General features: G+C 38.3%; 1 protein-coding gene across 3 annotated transcripts in view; it reads right to left on the reverse strand.

The window, feature by feature from the left end:
- The window catches only part of cadm2a (cell adhesion molecule 2a), a 336,792-nt gene that overhangs the window by 79,951 nt on the left and 232,773 nt on the right, over positions 1-24,068 (reverse strand). For 2 of the 3 annotated variants that reach the window (XM_060896235.1, XM_060896233.1), the window contains exon 2: positions 1,824-1,850. The exons of the other annotated variant lie outside the window; for it this stretch is intronic. In XM_060896235.1, the coding sequence (XP_060752218.1) occupies positions 1,824-1,850 (27 nt within the window). The remainder of the gene's footprint in view (positions 1-1,823; positions 1,851-24,068) is intronic. 3 annotated transcript variants of the gene reach the window in all.

Here is a 24,068-nt window from a genome sequence, read left to right on the forward strand (position 1 = left end):
ACAATCCTGTACTTGATTCTGTGCCCACCCTTCCAGTCACCACAGTCATGACATTTATGTGAAGTAATTTTGTTATTTCTAATTAACAGCTAATATTCATTCATTCATTCATTCATTCATTCATTTTCTACCGCTTATCCGAACTACCTCAGGTCACGGGGAGCCTGTGCCTATCTCAGGCGTCATCGGGCATCAAGGCAGGATACACCCTGGACAGAGTGCCAACCCATCGCAGGGCACACACACTCTCATTCACTCACACAATCACACACTATGGACAATTTTCCAGAGATGCCAATCAACCTACCATGCATGTCTTTGGACTGGGGGAGGAAACCGGAGTACCCGGAGGAAACCATCGAGACACGGGGAGAACATGCAAACTCCACACACACAAGGCGGAGGCGGGAATCGAACCCCCAACCCTGGAGGTATGAGGCGAACGTGCTAACCACTAAGCCACCGTGCCCCCCACAGCTAATATTATTATTATTAATAATAATAATAATAATAATATGAAGAAGAAGCAGAAGAGTTATTATTATTATTATTATTAATGTTATATTCTTTTTTATTTTTTTATATGTTCTTTTAGATTTATTTAAGTGTTGTCAAAGAAAATATCTAGAGTTTCAGTGAGTCTGTGATTCTACTGGTTTTAGATGACAGGAATAAAAACCACTCAGGTGTTCATTTCTATTGGCCCTGACCACCTGAATGTATCACACTGTTTGGAATAGAATAGAAGCCTTTGTTTTGTCACATATACATTACAGAACTGTGAAATTCTTTCTTTGCATATTCCCACTTTGGAGATTGGGCCATGATACAGCAGCCCTGGAGTAGAGAGGGTTAAGAGCCTTGCTCAAGAGCCCAACAGTGGCAACTTAACTGTGCCAAGGCTTGAACCTCGATCTTTCAATTAACAACCCAGAGCTTTAAGAGCTTGATTCACAACTACCCAGTTTACTGTTGGTTATCATGCATGAAACAATATTACGTGTTTTTACATTTCATGTTTCTTCAGATTTAACAGAAATACTGAAAATCACAAAAAAACATGATTCTGGTTCTTTGAACTGGTGTCTCTACAGTACAGTAGATATACATGAAAATCCCTTTTAGGATGATATTAAATGTTATGATCACTCACACACATTATCTGCATCACTTATTAACTAAAAGCACCATTTCTTTCTCCATGAGTGAGTGAGTGAGTTTGATGCTTTTCTTTGCACTTATTTTTTTATTTTTCAAATTCACCATCCTCCTCCACATTCAGAAACTTTCTTGTTCCACAGTGGGACCACTGAGGGGTTTGACAGGCGCATTTCTCACCACTCCGTTTTTAAAAAAAAATGACAGTTTCTCCCTTGTTCATGCAACCTGATGAAAACAGAAGGCACAAAGAGGTCTGGGAGCAAATAAACCAATCCAAAAATGACATCAAAAAACATGATGTTATTTATATAACAATCAATTCAGACCTCAGTGTTAATACAGAGGCTTGATTGTACAGCATGCTGTAGTGTGCTTTGCAAAAAGAAAGCTTAGAGGTACTAAGAAGCATAAAATACGATGCCAGGTGAAAGTGATGATGGACAGAAAGAAAGGCAGACAAGGAGAGAGGGATGACAAGCAGAATGGATAGCTGCATGGAACTCTGGGTAGTGAACCCTGCTCCTCTCGCTGGGCTCGGTGGGAGGAGAAGGCAGCGTCTGGCAGGCTTGTAGAAAAGATAAGCGAGCTATCGCTACACAGTTTATTGGTAATGGTGTTCCCCCATTAATCAAGGAGCTGGAAAGATGGAGCATTCCACTCACCTTTCACTTTGTTTTTCGTTGCCGCCGCTGGAGCGCAAACATGGGGGGAAAGGGTGAGAACGGGTGAGGAAGAAAAAAATGGAGGAAGAGAAAAGGGGAAAAAAACAATTGATTAGATTAAGCTATACTCAAACACCAGCCATCTAGCATACTACTTATTCCGTTCTACAAAAAAAAAAAAAAGATTAAATAAAAAAATGAATAAATGTCTCAGCTGAGTGCGGTGCATTTTGTATTATACTGGAACTACGGAACTAATGCAGCGATTCCGTTCACAGATTTCCCCTGATTCACATCCATTGTCGAGATTGCATGTCATTTCATTTGATGAACGGCTTCTAGTTAAAAGCTGCAAACTAACATATCCGTATTGTTTTCAAATAAAAACGAGACACAATGAATCTGTTCCACTGCTTAAACAGCGTCGACAAAATCTTTCTCCCGAGAAGCTCGCTTGCCGTGAGATTGGTTTGGCGACGCTGGAATAATACTTGCAGTGTCAGATTGCCTTTGTGGAAAGGGCGTGACAGCTCAGGCAAACAGCAATGCTCTGCTGTGCTATTAGCTCCTGATTGGCTATTGATCACAAACAACACTCCGCATGAGCCTCCCAATTAGCAATGCGCTGCATGTCTGATGCTTTCACAGGGAAACACGCCTGAGGAAACATTAACATAATTACACCATTTGATCTTTTGATTTGTTTGTTGTTGGCTATCTTTTGCACAATCCGGACTTCCAGACTGTTCAAGATGTCAGGACAAAGACAGTGTAAAAATGATTTGGTTGTATACAAACCTATTCTGTAAAAAATCATTTTACCAAAAGCCAAAAAAAAGTCATCTGGGTCTGTGATTTTTGTGTCTGTGTTCTTTCGTATGAAGGTAGACACTCTGCACTTTTTCAGTATAACTGTTTTTACCTAGGGGCAATATATTCACAGAAAAATTCCAAAAAACTAAAAAAAAAAAAAATTTTCCACACAAATCTCTATATATTCAATGATATCAAACCTAATTCTGCTCTCAGAGATGTGCCAAAATGTGAAGCTGTTATCTTCAACCATTAAAACTGTGTAAATTTATCCCAACAGACATAAAAATGACTCCCTGCCAACCGTGCCCTGACTAATTTGATATCAGACTTGTGCTGATAAAATAATTCATTGTTTATTCTGATTGAAAATGACTGATTCCAGTCTGCCAACAGACTGGTACACCACAGTACAAGTAAAAAGGGTTAAAAGCATAAGAGGCTCTGTGACTAGATCCTAACAGACTAAAATTTGCAAGTACAGTAAGCTTGGAGAAATGGGAAAAATGATTCTAGTCCTGGCCAAACAAACAAGAGCACCGGTAAATCTTCATGATCATCATGGTTATATAGCGTGAATAAAAACACTATTCAGACATTTCTTTTCTGTGTGATGTGATACGATCAAAGTCACAAGGACGTAAAGGCAATGTGTAAACTTCAGGAAAATAATCATATACTTAGCTGTCGCTTTTTAGCATTTTCAGTTTCGGAGCATTAGACTGGGACACTAAAGCTTTCTTTTTTCCTGATGGTTTAGATAAAGAACAACCACCCCTCACCTAATAGCAGTATTTATAATAAGAAATTATAAATCTTGCATTTCATAAATATACTTTCTCTCACACAGTATATGTGATATGGTGCATCAGAATGTGGGACCCCCCAATCCCCCAAAACACACACACACACACACACACACACACACACACAGGCAGCATGTTTCAATGAGATTCTCCTCACCATGTGGACTGGCACATTGGATGAATACCAATAAGGCTACCAATTTTGTAAACCACAGAGCGTGAAGAATCTTAGCCAGTCCCACAGGAAAAGGTCCCTGCTAATCATTTTTCCATTCCACTTTACCAAGAGTGGAGAAAACAAAACTATGTAAATATGGGAAGAATTAAAGTAGGGTGATTGTCACATTCCTTCACTGAGCTTTTAATTGATAAAGTCTTCTCTAGCACACAAGGATATGCAATGATATGTGACAAGAAGCACAACGTTGCCTCAGTTTATTATTCAAGCCAGAGTCATGATCAAATTTTCTTTTATATGCTACAGTTACTATGTTACTATGGAGTGCAGTATTACTAGCATGTTAGCTAGGTAGTTATAACCAGTTCGCATGTTGTAAATATGAAAAAATATACAGTATATATGACAAAGTACATGTTGTGTCTTCACCAAAACTAACACTATAGGGACACAACCCTGAATAACGTAGTTACAAATAAGAGTACAAATGTTCTAGAGATGCTGGATAAGACTAAATAATGGCTAGTTAGCTAAAAAAATGTTAGTTGATAGCCATGTGTCAGCCATAAATTCAAGAAGAAATACACAAGAATTACTGGTGTGTATAAGGACATTATAATCATAGAACACACTGCAGACTACAACCAATCTATGAAGGTTGTTTGAATCCCAGGTCCACCAAACTGCAAGGGCCATTGAGCAAGGCATTTAACCCTCAATTGCTCAGTTGCATCAAATGAAATAAAATATAAGTTGCTCAGGATAAGAGTGTCTGCCAAAACGCGTAAAATATATGTGACTACAAACATGGCCACCACAGACTGCACATCTCAAAACACAAGCTCAATCACCTGACTTCTGAACAGGCCAACCTGTCATTGATCATTACCAACCCTGTAATGAAACACACACCCAAACACACGGGTGCATGCACACACACACACACAAGCACAAGCACAAACACAAACACAAACACACATACAAAGCTAAGTAAAGGAACAAAGCTTTTGTATAATTGTTTGCACTGATTTGGTTTTTGACTGAATGCGAGCAATAAGCTATAGGGTCTGAGGCACCGACACAAGTGGCAGACTGTCCAGTAGCTCTGCTTGAATTTCCTTCAGGATCAATACAGAAGCCATCTAACTCCATTACATTTACAGCATTTGGCAGACACTGTTATCCAGAGAGACATTTTTATACAACTGAGCAATTAAGGGTTAAGGGACTTGCTCAGGGGCCCAGCTGTGGCATCTTGGCGGACAGTAATCCAACACCCTCTTTCTCTCTGTCTCTCTCTCTATCTATCTTGCATAACCCATCTCTTGACCTGGTTCGTGCCCTTATGACCCTGATCTTACCTTGTGTTTTGGATTAGTTTAACTGGATATTTATTAAAATCTGCATCTCTCTCAGCCTCCTACTTCATGACAGAGAGATAAAATAAAAGTCACAGGTTGGCTAACACCTTTCACTGAACAGTTTAATTTACAAGACTATGTTAACTAGCGAATTCACAAATTGTTTCTTGTTTAATAATGTTCTCCTTACAATATATGTAATAAGTATGTAGTTTAAAGGAGTGTGAACAATTGGTTAAGAAAAGTTGCATCCTGTCGTAGCTGTGTGTTTGCTTTTATTCTTCACATTATTCAACATCAGTTATGTTTAAGTCTCTTTAAAGTTAACATTTCTTAAGAAATTTAGAATCTTACTTGGATTTTGAAACTAGCTGATCTGAGACAGAAATTCAACATTCCTTTCGAAAGAGTCCTGTTCTCACCAAAAATATACAGTAAGTCAGAAATCTTTAAACTAGCTTTGTGATATTTATTCACTTTATTGGCTTTTGATGCAAAATTCTTAAAGAAAGTAAATATGCTGAAGAAAAGAGATGGTGTTATAGCAAGAGAATCAAGCAAAAAGTAAAACAAATCGAAGACACATCTTCAAGTCCAGTTAAAGTCTGTCTGATCAATATTCTGTTTAGATGTGAGTCATGAAAGTCATGTAGCAGCTATAAATTAAGCATGGCATTTACCTAATAACTGAGTATAGCTAGGAAGATCATATGGTATTCAATCATTCATTCATTCATTCATTCATTCATTCATTCATTTTCTACCGCTTATCTGAACTACCACTCAACCACTATCTCAGGCGTCATCGGGCATCAAGGCAGGATACACCCTGGACGGAGTGCCAACCCATCGCAGGGCACACACACACTCTCATTCACTCACGCACTCACACACTACGGACAATTTTCCAGAGATGCCAATCAACCTACCATGCATGTCTTTGGACCGGGGGAGGAAACCGGAGTACCCGGAGGAAACCCCCGAGGCACGGGGAGAACATGCAAACTCCACACACACAAGGCGGAGGCAGGAATCGAACCCCCAACCCTGGAGGTGTGAGGCAAACATGCTAACCACTAAGTCACCGTGCCCCCCTCATATGGTATTACTGTAACAAATGAAATGTACTACTTTGTAGTTTAGAAGCAAGAATAACCGTCCATTAAATTATATGTTAACATATTGGGTGTAACTTAAACTTTGACTTTGAACGGTCTTGTCTTTTCTAACAATGCAGTTGTGAAGTATTAAAATGTGTCTTGTCATCTTCATTTTTGGGAGCTGTGTGCATGTTTATTCATGAAATGTCACTTCTATAGACTGTTGTGTGTGAAAATCGATTTCTGAAATAATCATATACAAGCCTGTCTCACATCAAAACCCATGCCACATCATGCCAGCATCACTCAGATCACATGTTTTTCATTCAGATGTTTTATGTGAACATGAACCAAAACTTTTGACCTGTATCAGCTTAATCTGGGAGTTGAATCAAGTCAACCGGAATTCTTTCTTGCAACTGGATGACTGAGAATCTTCACAGACATATCAGCTTAATGTTATGCATTGTGCTGCCACATGACTGTCGGACTGGATAACAGCATTAATGAGCAGATCTACCGGTGCTCCTATTAAAGTTTCCAGTGGGTGTAGGAACAGTGCTCTTCATTTAAATTATTGGTGATCCCTTTTTGTTCAAAACTACCATTCAAATACAAGCACCATTCAAATACAACTTCATTAATGTATCAAAACCACATGACAGCCAAATGAATGATTTTAAAGCCCTTGAATAAAATTAATCAGATTTGCATTTATAAAGCACTTTGATGACTTTCCTATGAAAGTGTCATGAACGCACTGTTGGTAAAACTGCCAGATAAGCATCAGGGAGTATCATTAAGCCTTGATCGAGCGATTTATAATAATTATTGATGGCTGCTAATTTTGACTTAAGCCTTTCGCAAAATTTCTGCATCGCTTTAACAGATTTATACAATACTTCTAGACCTGATATAAAGGCATTATGTACTGTAGATAAAGTTCAAATAAAGTATTACCACACATTTTTCAGCAGTCTTCCATCTTCATTCACCAGGTATGAGTTAAATAGTTACACAGGTTCAGATTAACATGGGCAATGGAGTGGGTAGAGAAAGAATAAAATGAGAGAGAGAAATAAAATGACAGGAAGAAGAGAAAGAGGGCTTGATGGATGACTGATGAGCTGCGAGATCATAGAAGAAGAGAGTCGGATAATGAAGAGAATAAAGAAAGGAGAGAAGAAATACATGAGGAGAAAGTATAGTAGGAAAAAACTGAAGACTGAGGAACGGCAAAGAGAAGGTCATTTTACACCCTAAAGCAAGAGATGTGACAAAGCTAGATCACCCTGACACTTTCCTCCATCACCTGTAGCTGATGTTACATTAAATTATTCACTTGGCCTCCATTATTGATGTGGTGTTATATTCCGATCAAGAGGTGAAGACCTACAGTACCATAGGTAACCTCTAGCACTGTAAATTAAAGCAAGCTGCACTAAACTACATACTGTATCTGCTTCTGAGATAGAGCCAGCACACTTCCACAGGGATAAATAACGGTCATGTAGCTACAAATGGCCCATTGACCTAGTGGCAAAGATAAACGTCAGTGTGGGCCTGTTAGAAATAGCCTAGAACACAGTACACGAGCAAACATGTTAGTACTGTATAAGAAAGCACTGAAATAGATGCATATTAGATTTAATTTGTCATGTGAATGTCTTGAAGCTAATTTTTTTTTACCTAAAATGATTTTCCACTAAAGATGTTTATTTAGCCTAACATGAAGTTGTGCTTGTACTAGCTGTTTATAGTGGTCCCAGGAGGAAATGACCCTTGCTTGATATCCATCTAAAGCGAGCTATGCGGCAGCACTTTAGTTCTTCTTTCCATCCTCTTCCTCATCTATAAACTCTGCTCAAATACATCAGCTTTCAAAGCTTCAACTTTCCTGCTAATTCAAACATCGTCATCTTGTAGATCATTAACTAGTCTAGCTTCTACATTAGATTTCTTATTAATATTATATTAATAGCTGCTGGAAAGGGATTTTTTTACTCGTGTTAAATGGCTTTATAGCTGTGCTAGCAATGTTTCTCAAGATGTCATAATTACTAAACACCACAGATACTTTAATATAAAGATATTTCATGTTTCAAGTTTATGTCTTCAATGTTTTACTTATGATATTGAAAAAAAAAAAATGCACTGAGTCATTGTTTTATGTTATTCAAATTTTTTTGCCAATTTTTCAGCAGACCAGGTTAAAAATGTTACACATAATGAATAACCTCAACAGAGTTAAAGATAAGGGTGTAGTTCAGTCAGAAAAGGGAAGTGACAAGAGACACACTGGCAAAACGAAATTGGGGGCATAGAAGCCTTTATTATCACCACATATACATTACAGTGAAATACTTTTCTTCTCAAATCCCAACTGAAGAGGTTGGGGTTAGAGCGCAGGTGTAGCTATGATACAGCGCCCCTGGAGCAGGGTGGATTAACGACCTTGTTCAGTTGCCCAACAGTGGCAGCTTGACAGTGCTGGAGCTTGAACCCCAAATATCGACTCCGAGCTTTAACCACATGAGCCACAACTGCCCCAGTCATGTCCTAAAAGATTTTTGCATGAGATTCCAACAACTGAGGACGAGCACTGTATAAATTCCACATACAGTTTTCACTAAGAATCTAAATACATTTTGGAGTGAGTTTTCATGCTAAAGTCTATGTGCATTATTCACATGATTTACACACACATCCAGATAAATTCTGTGATCCGTGCAAACTATCATGGACTCCAGCATGTTCGTTCATCCACAACTCCGTAACTCACCCCTCACACGCAGAAACAGTGTGACTCAGACCATCCTGTTGTCTCTACTTGCTCTGTCCCTGAAGCTGATTCACTTTTCCTGCTAAGAGAAACACTCCACTGCATCCTGATTCCATTAAACTACTGCTGCTTTACTTCATAAACAAGAAATCGGCTAAAAATAGGCTGCATGCTCACCCAGTGGAAAAAAACAGCTGAATTAATAAAACATACGAGGAGCGTTCATCATATATTACGTAGCTAAAAAAAAAACCCTGAAAAACATGTTAACACATAAAGAAGCCTGATTTTTATAATGAATATTATGATCTCACCTCTTCATCTGCTCGTTTATGCATTTATCTATGTATGCATTTATATTTCTAATCATTTATATTCACTCACTCTGGTGTCACTCAAATAAGATTGGGTTCCCCTTTTTAGTCCTTTAGGTTCCTCTCAAGGTTTCCTCTAAGGGATAGTTTTCTTGCCACAGTTGTCTCAAGCTTACTCATTATGGATAAATAGGGATAAATGCAAATACATTTACATAAACATTTTATGGACTGTAAATCTACTTTGAGACAATGTCCATTGTTAAAAGCGCTATACAAATAAAATTTTATTGAATTGAATTATCCATTTATGAAGTTATGAGCCAATCTTTTGGTAGCAGTGTGACACAAAGTCGTGCAGATAAAGATCAAGGTAATATTCACACTAAATATCAGAATGAGGGAAAAGATGTGTTCACTGTGACTTGGGGCATAGTTGTTGGTACTAAACAGACTGGTTTGAGTGCTAATGTCTCTAGAGATTATACAGAGTGCTGTGAAAAACATCAACCATCCAGCAAGGAGCAGTTCTGTACTGTAGGTAGAAACGCCTTGTCGATGAGAGACAGAAATAGTGGTACCTCAATAATGCTGAACCATAAGGCAGCCAAGAACAAGAATCTGTGTCTAAAGTAGGAAGTAACTGAAAACTGAAAAAAAAAAATAAAAAATAGGCAATGTTTTTACAAGGTTAATATAAGGTTAATAATTGCATGAATGAGCAGGTGTGCAGGTTTTCCCCATTAAAATGGCCAGTGAGCGATTTATGTTAATTTCTCACCCTCCTAATTCACTGACACGTCCTCGGCCCTCATGTTGAGCAACAACAGCAGCACACACCAGATGCAAATGCCCCATCTAAAATAAACTGTGGACCTTTCGTTTGCTCTCCTATGCGTAAACTAATGATGCGACGGCACACAGATGGCCAAAGAAACAACAGAGCAGAAACAACTGCCCAATTACTCAGCGCTCCCCGAAATGGGAGGACTATGTGTAAAAACGGTTGTAATTTCTACACGGTTCATGGTTGGATGTACAGGCACTCAAATTAAAACAGACAGTCGCAGTCTGCACTTTAACTTTGTAATTTATTGTTGAAGTCGCATTTACTGGTGTATACAGCCTAAACAACAAAAGCTGCATCACTGTCCAATTACTTACACACTTCTCTGTGTGGCCATTAGTGCACTTTTAACGCTCTGTTGCAATATTGCGTCTCCTTGCTCCTTTTCCCTTGTTCTAAAATGTTTGAACAAAGCGGCATTAACATGTACCGCTGTGAGTACACATGGAAAAAAAGCTATTGCTCTATGCCTCTCGAAGCCTCAGAGGGGGAGCTGAAGCAATAGGGCCTGATTGCTAATATCCTGCTTGTGCTGTTTCACAATGGTAATTTAACAGGTTAGCATAGCTGTAAGATCTCTCTCTCTCTCTCTCTCTCTCTCTCTCTCTCTCTCTCTTTCTCTCTGTCTTTCTCTATGCTACAGCAACAGAGAGTGTGCTGGAAAATAAATAGCATAAAATCAAATGAAATAACACAAAATAAAATCAGGATGAACCAGCGCTTCAGGCTCATTATCTCTGCGCTCTTGCGGGGGCAGCAGTCTAAGCTGGATGCTAAATGAGACAATAACATGCACGGATCACACACAGATATGACACAGAGAGCGCCTTCGTCATTTTAGCTATCTGTGCAGGAAAACACGGCACCCGTTTATAAAAGCCCATCCTACAGTATTTACAGCGAGAGCCGGAACGGAAGAGCTGCGACGGGAAATAACACTCACAGCACAACCTGATAAACACAGTAATGGCTGGATGAAGGCAGAATAAAGAATATGCAATATGGAAGAGAGAGAAAAAGCTCAAACAAACACTTCACACTTCATGCTACAGAAATGTGAGCTGATGTGTTTATCCTGTTGCTTATTCACTGTGTGTCTCACTTCGGCCAGTTGTTTAATTTAACATGTCGTTAGTAAATATTCCCTTTCTCTCTCTGTCTGTTTGCATCTGTTCCTCTTTCCCTTAGTGGTTCTTCTTCCATTTCAGTCTCTCGCACATCTAAAAACACACACAAAAACACACACCACTTCATGATCTGATCCAAATTAACTGTAAATACCGTGGGGATATGAGAGTATGTATAGTAGCGTAAATGGTCTCCGGATCACCGTGAAATGCTCCGTAAATCCAGGTTAATCCCAGTTATTTCTTGTAAACACCACAAATGTCACAGCTCTAACCACTGTACGCTCGGAGAACAGGAGATTAAAGTCGGCTCTGTTCGAGATAACACAGACACTTCCTCATACAGCATGAGTCTGGAAATTCACTTCCCTGCAATTCTGTCAAATATAACAAAAATAATAGAATATAAAAAATACCAGCACCAATTTACAAGGAGGAGTTGTGATACACCCTAAAAGCTGCTTGAATTTACGTCACGGTTCAAAACAAAAAACAATAAGCTGGTAATCACACAATTGAATCACCAGCTGTCACAATTAGCCTTTATTGTGATTCTTACAAATAGCTTAACAAACAAGGCATAGGAAGTTGATGTTAGCAAATTACAGCAAGAGATAATTGTTATTGTTTTAATCAGTCACTTCCAGTAAGTCCACCAAGCTTGCACGCTTGTAATTCTTTAATAAAGGGCTATTGTATCCATTGTATACACATCGAATAAACATAAACATAATGATACAGAACAGAAAGCGGCACATTGTGTCTATTTGATTGCAATTTCCATAATTAACTTTTGATGAAACTGTCAGAAATCACTTCAGTAGAGAAGAACGTGTCTGAGGGTGGAGCTGCTCGTTTGGGTGTCCGTCCCAAATTATGAATACATCATTAGATGCGTGACAGCTAAAAGCAGTTTTTCTGACAAGACTCTAAGTTGTATGCAGGCTAATTTTCAGTTCTACACGGTATAATTATTTCAGTTCCGCTCGCGTATTCATTCAAGTTTGCACCGTGGCTTGTTCTCTCTTCTCGCTCTATATCTGTCGCCATCTCTTCTTCTAATTTTGAACTATTTTCTAAATGTGTTTTATTTTTCACGTGATGGAATAATCATAAGAAGGTTATTTCACTCCAATGAAACAATAACTTAGGAACACTTACTGATCATTCACTAACCTTTCAGTAAAATTTCTGTCTGTTCACCAACAAGACACATTCGTGATGCTGTTATCACTCCAAAGTTGATTATTTTCCAATAACGGTGTATCCAGAGTGTTTTATTCCACATAACGCACAGCGTGTTACACATTTTAATTGACTTATAAATACTGAATGACAAGGCATACTGTTGTTTATCCATTTATAATTCATATTTATATTTAACACATTACCTCTTGTTATCACTTAGAACAGTTATATGTAGGTGTTCCTTCACCAGCCTCTATTAAATTATTCTAATATTTTATATATTAATTTTATGATGTACTATAAGCATATTTAATTCTTTTAAACTAAATGACGCTAAATAATGCATCCTAATTTTTAAATAAGGCTAAAAATGCAGCTTTTTAGTTTGTATATAAAACAAAAAGCCCTATGTACTAAAGACGTCAGAAAAGTTCAACTTAAAGCTTTAATTTGACTCTGACTCTGGAGACTCCTTACAAAAAAAATCTCCTTACACAATTATTAACTGTTTATTAAGTTCTTACAATACAAGTCCACTCTAGAACCGGTACAATAATAAATTGCACAACAAATAATTTAATAGAACAACAATAATAAATTGCTCAGTGATCAAGCTTTCACCCCTCATACAATTCTTACCTGCGATAAACAAGACAGTGTAAAGTAAAGGCTCTGCTTAAGAACACTGTAACAAACCTAATCTGAGCAGATCTTAAAGAAAACCTTCTTAATTCCTTGTTTCACTATTTTTCTTTCTACTTTTCATTTTATTGAGTAAATAAATAAATAAATAAATATACTGCCGTTGCTGCTGTTGTTATACATTCACTGGCCCATGACTTTCCTGATCAGTCAAGCCTATCGGTCCTCTGGTTACAACCTGGCAACAATCATGTGACCCATCCATCTGGCCATTAATGACCTTACTGCTCTCACAACACAACTCCTTTTATATTGCCATCATCACCTGTAGTGCACAAGTAGTACCACACACAACACAATCTGTAGTGATTGAGAAGGTGCATATGAAATAAACTCTCACTGGAACACCAGTGAACCTGTACGTTATTGCAGCAATCCAATCGGCCAATCAAGTGGCATCAGTACAATGCACATAATCATGATGATACAGGTCAAGAACTTTAGTTAATGTTTACGATAAACATGAAGAAATAGTGTGATCTCTGTAAGTTTGATCATGGCATGAATGTTGGTACAAAATGGGGTGGTATAAGTACAGTATTTCAAAAACTGAAGATCACCTTGGATTTTCACACACAACATTCTCTAGAGTTTCTACATGGTGTGCAAAGCAAAAAGCAGTGATTGAGGGACAGTTTTGTGGGTGGAGACATGGGGATTAGATGACAAAATCTACAATCGTGGTGAAAAGAAAAGCACCTCAGCATAAACAGAACATATAACCTTGAGGTGGATGAGCTACAAGAGAAGACGACCACATCAGGTTCCTCTCCTGAATCTGAGGCTATATTGGGTACAGACTCACCCAAACTGGACAGCTGAAGGTTAGGGAAAAATCACCTGGGCTTTTTCCATTCTTCACCTGTACAATTTGGATGACTATAATAGCCTCAAATTCTTGTTCTTGGTTGATAGGAGGACTGCTGATGTCATTCATCCACCTCAAGTTTTGATGGAGTCTGAGATGCTTTTCTGCTCACCTTGGTTGTAAAGCGCGTAAAGAGTTATTATAGACTTCCTGTCAGCTCAGACCAGTCAGGCCGTTCTCCTCTGATCTCTCTTGTCAACAAGGTGTTTCAGCCTGCAGACACTTTGCTTTTTGTTTTATACACCATTCTGTGAAACTCTAAAGATGTGTGCAAAAACGCCAGGACATTAGCAGTATCTGAAAAACACACACCAGCCCACCTGGAATCAAGATCCATGACACAGATAACCTTCTTTATTTTGATGTTTGGGGTGAATATTAGATGCCACTCTTGACCTGTATCTGCATGATTTTATGTATTGTGCCACATGACTGTATAACTGTGAAAGAGGATAGTTTGAGCCAAGCACTGCTGAACATACAGGGTAAAGTACAGACAGTAGGCCTGTAAGATTTGTGTTTTTGGAATGTCTGAATGATTTTTTTTTCTGTGTTCAGTGTTGGGTATCCAGAAGAATCATGGCATGTAGAAATTGTCTCTCTGCCATCAAGCTCTGTAAACGTACCATGAGCTTGTCTTCATCATTAAAGCTATCAGAACTGATGAAACTCAGCACAACTGCCTGTGGTTTTACAAGGGCATCTCTGCATCGTGCCATGAGACTGCAATTCATTTCTTAATAAACAATCAAAGGCCATCTGCATGCAAATGGGTTAATAAATCTAATCTAGCCCATTCAATAAGCTTCTCCAGAACAATCTTTATTAGATCTCGCCAAATCTGCCCCATCGTCTCACATAACAAAATGACGCTGTTATATTTGGTTTTCATTTAATCGTGAATATTTGATTTACGCTCCTTAAAGCTATTGTGCTTGCATTTCTTGACACCGGCTTGTTCATCAGTTAAATAAACAAATGCTTCCCAGAAAGACGGCACTTCACCATAAAATATATGACTCCTTGGTGCCACGTTCTAACCCTGTTTACTGTAATTTGTTAAGAGAGTAAGTTGTCTTTTTCTAGTGTAACCGTACAATCATGACAAATCAAAGCAACTTTGATGGAAAGATTTGATTTGATTTCAGTGTTTACACAAAAATTCATTGACAAAGTGAAATTCACTTTTGTGTACACTTAAACATAAGGCAGACTTTTTATTAATACAAAAAATTCTCATCAGCTAACTACATATTTCTCATGCAGTTCGTATTCTAATTATTTCAATAAATCTGAGCCTGACTGACTTGAAGTTTGAGCTCAATCCATTTTATACCAAAGGAAAACATGCAAAGATCTTGACCATGAGACAATTTAGATTTCATTAGATTCACCTCTGGTCTGATTAGCAAACTGAAGACATGGTGTGGACATGTGGGCATGGATTTGTGAACGGAGGGCGGAGGCACGAATATTGAGTGGTAAGGACTTACACTTAATGAATGTTCCTGTTTTTCTGTGAGTGGCAGCAAGATAAAATAGGGAGAGACATGAGCCACAGGAGAGAAAAAGCTGAGCAGAGCTGTGTGTGTGTGTGTGTGTGTGTGTGCACGTGTGTGTGTGTGTGATTTGCTTTGTAAAATAAAATCACTCAAAAGTGAAAAAAGAGTAAATGGGAATTAAGAACACTTTTTGATCTGCCCCGTCTCCTGTCACCTCATTCCCGATCTAACTTCTAAGAGTGTCACACACGATTTGTTTAAATAAAAAAAATCTGCTATATCAGTTTATTTTCCCTGCATCAACTTCAATACAGATATTTCTTTTGGCCCTAGTTAAAAGTGTAAAAGTGTGAATAACCTTACATTTAAAAGTGTAGTGTGAATAACCTTATTGTCTCATGTGTCTGATTAATAGACATGAATGACTAACTAATGGTCAAGCATTTAAAGGTAACTCTTAATCCTACTCAGTCATCCAGATCTTCGTTCTCAAAAAGTCTATGACGTCTATGGCCTCAGTCTATGGCCTCAGGACCTTCACAAATATTAGTTAAACAAACCCGGACTAGTAGCTGTACTGATGAATTAACATTAACATTAATTTCCAGTATAACCGCTACCCACGCTAGGCTTGAGTTATACATCTAAAAGTGGATACCACTTTGGTAGTCATCATCAGTCATCGTCCGCCCCTTCTCCTCTTGACCAAGAAAGACTCGCATCCAAGCTGAATGGATAACATGTTGCTTATTCATTTCATTAACAACTGTCACAGTTCTATGATATAGTTCAAAAAGTAGTTCCTTAAGTTTATACTTAACCACATGTCCCATTTTGTACAGAATTAATACCGCTATGGTTCAGACACAACAGGTCAATACCGAGTCTCAGAGGCCTGTTCTTTCACGATAAGATCAAGAACGATTTGTTTACTTAAAATATTTGTGCAAAAATACAGATTCGTTCATGACTGAAACACCATTAACACTAATCAAGAGCCTGTGTCTTACAAACACATGTATTAACTAATTACCACTGCTCAAAAATATGCAGGAAACAGAATTTAACGCTGTGCCATAAATGTGATGATTCTCTGCTTTGACTTTAAATAGACAGACATCCAGAAGAACCGCTGCTATTTTATGATGAAGCAGTTGTTATCCGTTGAGTGTTCTGCCTCAGTAATTTAATTAACTAGATTCATTTAGTAGTCAATAAGCATTCATAAATCATATACGCTTAAATTGCTGTAAACTGTTGGACTGCACTTTTAGGTGTCGTGTCAGTGCCAGCAGAAAGAGTCACCAGTTCAGACACGATCTTTCCGCCTGGAGACACAGCAAATGTAATCTGTAGTCATGCAGTTGGCTATATTTTTTCTTAATAGGAAACACACAGTCAAGAAATGACAGTCATATCTCAGCCTTTAAATATTTAGCGCATCTCCCCGAGCCATGTTCCATGCTGTTCAGAATCAATGAAAGCCAAGAAGGCCTGCAGCTCTTTGCCCACCCAGCATCCCTATAAAGAACAGCCCTTTATAATACCTTATGTGGGCCACTACACAGTCCAATTTCCAGTAATCTCTGAAGAGATATAGAAAGCATGAATCTTTTAGATGCCAAGAAAAAAACAGGTATCAGATACTGGACAGAATGGCATTTGGCTGAGTCCAAAAAGCTTCTGCAAACTGAAACTGTATATTTATACTGATGCCCTGATTTAACTAGAAATTTTACTTCCTTAATATGCAAAAACACACACTGGCTAATTTACCAACAGGGTTTATGGAATGAGCGAATGAGTGCCTCTTGTCTATTCTGCTTGTTTTTCATGTTTGTCTTAATGGATATCCATCTTGATGAGTTTCTACCCAAGTATGGTCAATGTATTAGACTGATCTTTGCTCCTGTAATGTGATTTCTTTTATCTTAAAAGTCACTGAATGATGGTTATTGCATTTCTGAAATGGAGTGGAAAAAAAAAAATCAAGCCCCTCCAAATACAAAGATATCTGTATGCTTTTTTCTTTTCTGGCAACAGTTTGGGGAATGCAAAAGCCTTTTCTGTTCCAGCAGGATGGTGCTGATGAAAGACTCAGGAAATGGTTTGAGGTGTTTAGTATAGTAGACCCGATGGTCTAGCGGCAGGATCCCGCGCTCTCTTTGCCATGGTCAGGGCACGGAGCTAAGCCAGCTGTTGAAGAGCTACCTCTCAGTGCCGGCCCCAAGCCTGGGAAAATGGGAGGGGTATGTCAGGAAAAGTATCCATTGTAAAACCTGTGCCAGATCAAATACAGTATGTGGACCAGATGATCCTCTGTGGTGACCTCATACAGAGAGAAGCTGAAAGATCAACAGCAACAAGTAAAGAGGATCTTTAATGAGCTGGACAGAGCTATGACCTCAATCCACTCAGCACCTTTGAGGTGAATTGGAACATTAACTGTAAGTCAGTGTGGAGTGTACTTACTTATAATAATGCTCATTAATTCTAATAACAACATTAATGCTTGCAGTGTAGCATGGCAGCAGTGTTAAGTGGCATTTCAGTGGTTAAGGTATTACACTACTGATCAGAATGTTGTAAGTTCAAATCCCAGGACCACCAAGCTACTACTGGTGGGCATTTGAGCAAAGACTTTTAAACCTTATCTGCCCAGTTGTATTAAAAAATTATAAATGTAAGTTGCTCAGTATAAGGTCTGCCAAATACTGTAAATGAATGAGAATAGGTTGTCTGACTAGATATTACAAGTCTGGTAGTCAGGCATGTACATTCTTTTGGCCATATGTCTTAGAAACAAAGCATTCTGTTAAATTTTATTAATTATATTACAGAACTGTGTAAATTAAGGATAAGAATATTATATATATATATATATATATATATATATATATATATATATATATATATATATATATATGTATATATTAACCAGCATGCAGTATAGTATATGTGAGACATTTTAGTTCACTTTTGAGTCCTGGGAGGCAACTAAACCTACCTCAAAGAACACTTAAAAACAAAACAACAACAAAAAAAACTCATTTTCTTCACCTTCTTTGCATCTTACTCAATTTGTGGTATTTAAATTTCATAGAAATTAACTGTGTTCATTTCTAGTATTACTGCATGCAATATTGTCTGAACAATACAGTATTGACACTGGTCGGTCGGTGCTGTTTCTGATTATTGTCTCTTGTGTATTGTCTTTTTTGTATTTTTTGTATTGTCTTGTAACTTTTTCGTCTGCACTGTCTTTTGTCCTGCACTGTCTTGTCTGTCTTGTCCTGCACTGTTTGCACCAGGTTGTACAGTTGCACTTTATGTGGCTAGGACTACTTACTACTGTAAGTCCTTAGCCCTGTCTTTGTTTTATGTAGCACCATGATCCTGGAGAAACGTTGTCTTATTTCACTGTGTACTGCAACAGCTATATATGGTTGAAATGACAATAAAAGCTTCTTGACTTGACTTATTTATTGTAATTCACCTGTAAACTGCACACACAAATAATACATTTTCACACACAAAATCAGAGGTCTTTATATGTGGTCTTAGAGCCATATATGATGTGTGAAAATGATAGTTGCAGAGGGTCCACAAAGATATGCTGCTAACAAATTCCTTGTGATCGCACACACATACACTATCAAACTATGTGCTAACATACACAAAACAAGATAAAATGAAAAGAAAGAAAAACATCTATTCGAGAGCAGTATCATTGCATGGTTGGTTGTGAGACTAATGACCCACCCTGGACTCAGAAAATCAATATGTTCATGTAACAGACATGTATCTGTGTTTATTTTTATTTGGGCATGCCAATTATATGTGATGCCAAAGAGAAACGTATTGTACTCTGTCTCCTCAGATCTACAGAGGGGAAGCGTGGAAAGAGGTTTCGCGTCAAATAGAGGTAACACATCGCTAATGTCAGCCTGTCAATATTTCATAACAAGCCCTGGACTCTCATTTTCAAGCCATTTCTTTTATTCCTTTTTTATCCACTGTGCACTTTGGGGGAAAAAGTTGCTAACAAAGACTTCTGAGCAGCGTTTTGAAGCTGGACGAAGCTCCTGGGGGAGCGCTCATCCTCTGTGACCGGGGAAATCGATGGTGATAGGGCGGCATTGTGAATGTGTGCAGCCTCCGTTTTAATGAGGAGAGAGAGAGAGAGAGAGAGAGACAGAGAGAGAGAGAGAGAGAGAGAGAGAGAGAGAGAGAATCAGAGGAAAAGAGATAGAAGTAAAGGAAAGTCAGAAAAGAGGTCAAAGGGGGATTGGTTATGAGAGAGGAGGGGGGATTGGTTATGGGATATAGAGGAATTAGGCCCTCCATATGAACCCCAAAAAAAACCTGAGAAACTAGTACCACTTTAGTCAAAGGGGATCTTGAAGAGCACTGGAGCTGCGTAACACGTTCATACAGTAAGCACAGTATAAAGGTTTTATAAAACAGTAATAATAAAGGATTATGTTAACATTTGGGTGGGATGACAGCTATTGTATGTAGCGTGACTTTGTGTTTGCTTGAAAGAAAGAAGAAAGTGTTGTGATTTTATAAGATGTTATTTATGAAGTATACACCGAGCGGCCACTTTATTAGGAAGACCTGGATAACTGCACTTATAATAAGCGGGTGTACAATCAGCCTCAGTACAATCACGTGGCAGCAATGCAATGCATGAAATTATTCAATTCAATTATATTTATGTAGCACATTGAACAAGGGACATTCTCACAAAGCAGATTTACAGGAATTCTGAATAAAAATGGGAAATTAAACTTTGATTAAGATTTTTATTTATCCCTAATGAGCAAGTCAGAGGCGACAGTGGCAAGGAAAACCTTTCACACGTTCACATTAAACTTCAGAATGGAGAAGTGATCTCGGTAACGTAATGATGTTGATTCCAGGCTGCTTTGAATATTACAGAAAGTGCTGATTTGCGATTTTCACTCACAACAGACTATATACAGTAGTTAACACAGAATGTCGCAAAAAAAAAAACCAAGTAAATCCAAAAGCTTTCAGTGAGCAGAAGTTTTGCTGGCAGAAATGCCTTGTGGATGAGAGAGAGGTCAGTGGAAAATGGCTAGACAGATTTGAGAAGAGAAGACTATATCTGGTTCCACTCCTGTTAGCCAATAACAGGCATCAGAGGCTTCAGTAGGCACAAGCTCACTGAAACTAGACAGCTGAAGATTAGAAAAAGTACCTGATCTGATGAATCTGGATTTCTGCTGCGACGTGCAGATGGCAGGCTCAGAATTTGGCATCAGCATCATAACTCCAGGACCCAACCTGCCTTATGTTCACAGTTCTGGCTGGTGGTGGTGGTGGAGGTGGTGGCATAATGGAGTATGGAATGTTTTCTTGGTACCCACTGAGCCCTTTAATACCAACTAATTGAATACTATTTCCTAAGTAACTGAGTATGATTGCGTACCATTCGCATCCCTTTCTGGCCACAATTTACCCCTCTTAAAATGTCTACCTACCTCTACGATAATACACCATGACACAAAGCACATATCGTTTCAAATTGTTTCTATTGGATTCATTATTCATTGGTTGGTCTCCATAACCATCTGAACTTGCATGATGAACGTCCAGCTACTAAACCTGCCCAGATTATGTGATGCAATGGTGACAAAGAAATGTTGGTCAAACCACAAGGAGCCCATGCCATGAAGAACTGAAGATGTCCTGAGAGCAAAATGATGTCTAATGGAAAACATACCAGTAATGTTCATTTATCTGTGGTATAATGGGCTTTTTAAAAAAATATATATTAAAAAAAGTTATTTATGGCTATGAAATGAAAGTCACATGATTGACAAATTTTGGTTATTTTATATAAACCTTAAACAATCCCTTCTGCATTGTTGCTCATGAATGTGTTATACAGCACCAATGTTGGAACCATTTCAAATAAAATGATTCCGTTCATGCTAGCAATTACTTCTGTCTCTTTCTCTCTCTCTCGCTGTCTCTCTATCCGTCTCTCCGTCTACCTCAGTGGCAGTGCTGAGTTAAGCGAGTGACAGAAACTGTAAAAAAACTATGCAGCCTTAGCTGGCTTTCTGCTTCCACCCTCTACATCATTCATGCAACATACATGGGCTTCTCTCACCCAGGGAGTAAGTTTACAGCTTGCACTTCCCACATACTGTCCATATATCAAGCAAGGCTCGACAGAGCCGGTTAGCATGCGGGCAACAACACAGAGACCCCAGGGCCTCCAGCATGCTGCCGGAGCTGATCTGAGGTCAGAGCTGAGGTCTCATCGTCCATCCAGCAATGACGTGTGGGAATTCTAATGTGTAACAACAGCCTCCTTTTATGCTACATTATTCAAGACTTCCTTTATATGCCACATAATTCAACACAACATGCCTGTGATGGACAACTGCAGTGTGTCTAACATTTACGTTGGTGTGTCTCCTCCTTCTCCTTCACTATAGATCGTTTAGCACTTTTGTTCAGGCGACAGAGTTTGAATTTATGTCGGTTTTGGATTCAAAATGTATCAGATAAAACACAGCAGTGTGTGCTGTTATAGAAAAATCATCCATCGATGTAGATCGCAGCACATATCAAAATTTTATTTTACACCACAGAAATTTGATTTTAAATTCAATAATAAACAGCACTTTTTTTTAAATTTAGATTTTCCTTCTTTTTTTTATTTATAGTTTAGTTAATGTTTTATAGTTAATGGTTCCTTTTTGCTCTCTCTCTCTCTCTCTCTCTCTCTCTCTCTCTCGCTCCCCAGAAAAACAGTGCCTCGTGTGACTTCAAACCAGTAAACTAAGCGCAGAGCCCATCACTTTTTTCCCCCTTGCAATATTATTCTTGTATTATGTAGCCCATGTGCTGTTACTATAGAAACAATAACCTATTTGAAGGAATGAACTAATATAAAGCTATTATTTGAATTACAGCCAAAACCACGGCCTGTTGTTATAAATTAACACCTACAGTACTAACCAATCAGATTTGAGAATTCGTCAGAGATTCGTAAGAGATACATAGCCCAGTATCCTCTGAATAAATATATAGAAGAAAAACATATGTACCATTTGGAAATAAAATTTGTTAAAAACAGAAATGTTTCTGGGCACATTTTAAAAAAAAAAAAAAGACATTGCAAAGTGTAGTTCAAACATATTTGCTGCAGTTTGAGGAAGTCATGGTGTGCAGGTGCTGTGGGAGTATCACTAGTTTAATGCAGATGAAGCTCAGCAATGTCCCAGACTTAATTTACTCTTTTATAGCCCAGCTGGACACCGCAGCACTTCCATCGCTGCCCGCCTATCCCTCCACGCACTGCTGCTGACATCTCATAAGGTTTCCTGTCTTCGGGCCTAATGCAATTTGGTGGGCGCACTACCACACCAGAGACTTTGGGCTACATAAGCTTCCTTCATTAAAACAATATTTGCAATGCAGTAATGAAAGGTGATTGCATTAATAACATATTGCAGTACTTTTACCGCTTGCCCCAGTGCCGAGAAAAAGTAGCCTCATGTGGTCGTAGTAATTACAATGAGATTTAGAGCACGTAATTGCAACTTTACAATAACTTGAATGGAAGCGCTATTTCAGCCCGTTATGAAGCCCGGTGAGTTAATTGTTGGCCGTTGTTCATATCACGTGGCGGACCTTGTTTTTATTACACTGGGGATTTACACATGACTCACAATAATATCATTAGGAGGGCTTTTATAGAATGATGCAATTTTACAGAAATGGCAGCATTTGTATGGTAGACAGGCTAATAGAACTGTAAAAGCAACTGAATGAAATTGTAGTCAGAGATAGTTGTAAAGTAGATAACAGGCCAATAAACAGTGTCTCAGAGAGGTGAAAGCTAATCGAGCTCAAAAAAATGAAATCAAATGAGGTTTGAGGTGATTATCTTAACAATGCAGTGTAAGACATTTCAAACTGGAAGAAATGAAAAGTTATCTGCTGCCTTAACAACATGAGTAAACTTAACTTGGAGTTAAGCTTTGTTTCAACTCACAAGCAGTAAAGACATTGGATTATTAGAAGTTTTAATGTATTAAAACGTATACGTTTGCATTTTAATTGGAGTTAAAGAGAAGACACAAGTCCACATAAATGAAAGCTATCATGTTTTACTGTGTGCTAAGCAGACATACAGTACAGGAAGTAAGTCAAATTTTGAGTTGATGACTTTCACAGTAATCTGTGTCCAAGCTGTGCAGTGACAACAGATTACGCTGCCCAACATGCCTGCTGCTGATCCTGTGAGGAAACAGGAAGCAGTACTATTTTAGCTTTGAGCATCAAATAAAAAAATTAAGACTGTTGTTTCAGATTCTTATATGTCAGGCACCTTGCAAAAAAAACTTGCTGAGGACAACTTTCACTTGTCCTCAGCGTTTGGTGTTATTTGGTGATATTTGAGAATCCCTGACTTTATAATTTAATGTTCTTACAGAAAGTAAACTGATTATATAGTGTACAGGCATAGAGAGGAAATTATTACAAATGCACTATATTGTGCCACACAAATGAGGATGGGTTCCTACTTGAGTCTAGTTCCTCTTAAGGTTTCTTCCCGATCTCAGGGAATTTTTTCTTGTGTAATGAACTTCCAGACACGGTGGAACTAT

Source organism: Tachysurus vachellii, chromosome 20 (assembly GCF_030014155.1).
Source record: "Tachysurus vachellii isolate PV-2020 chromosome 20, HZAU_Pvac_v1, whole genome shotgun sequence".
NCBI lineage: Eukaryota > Metazoa > Chordata > Actinopteri > Siluriformes > Bagridae > Tachysurus > Tachysurus vachellii.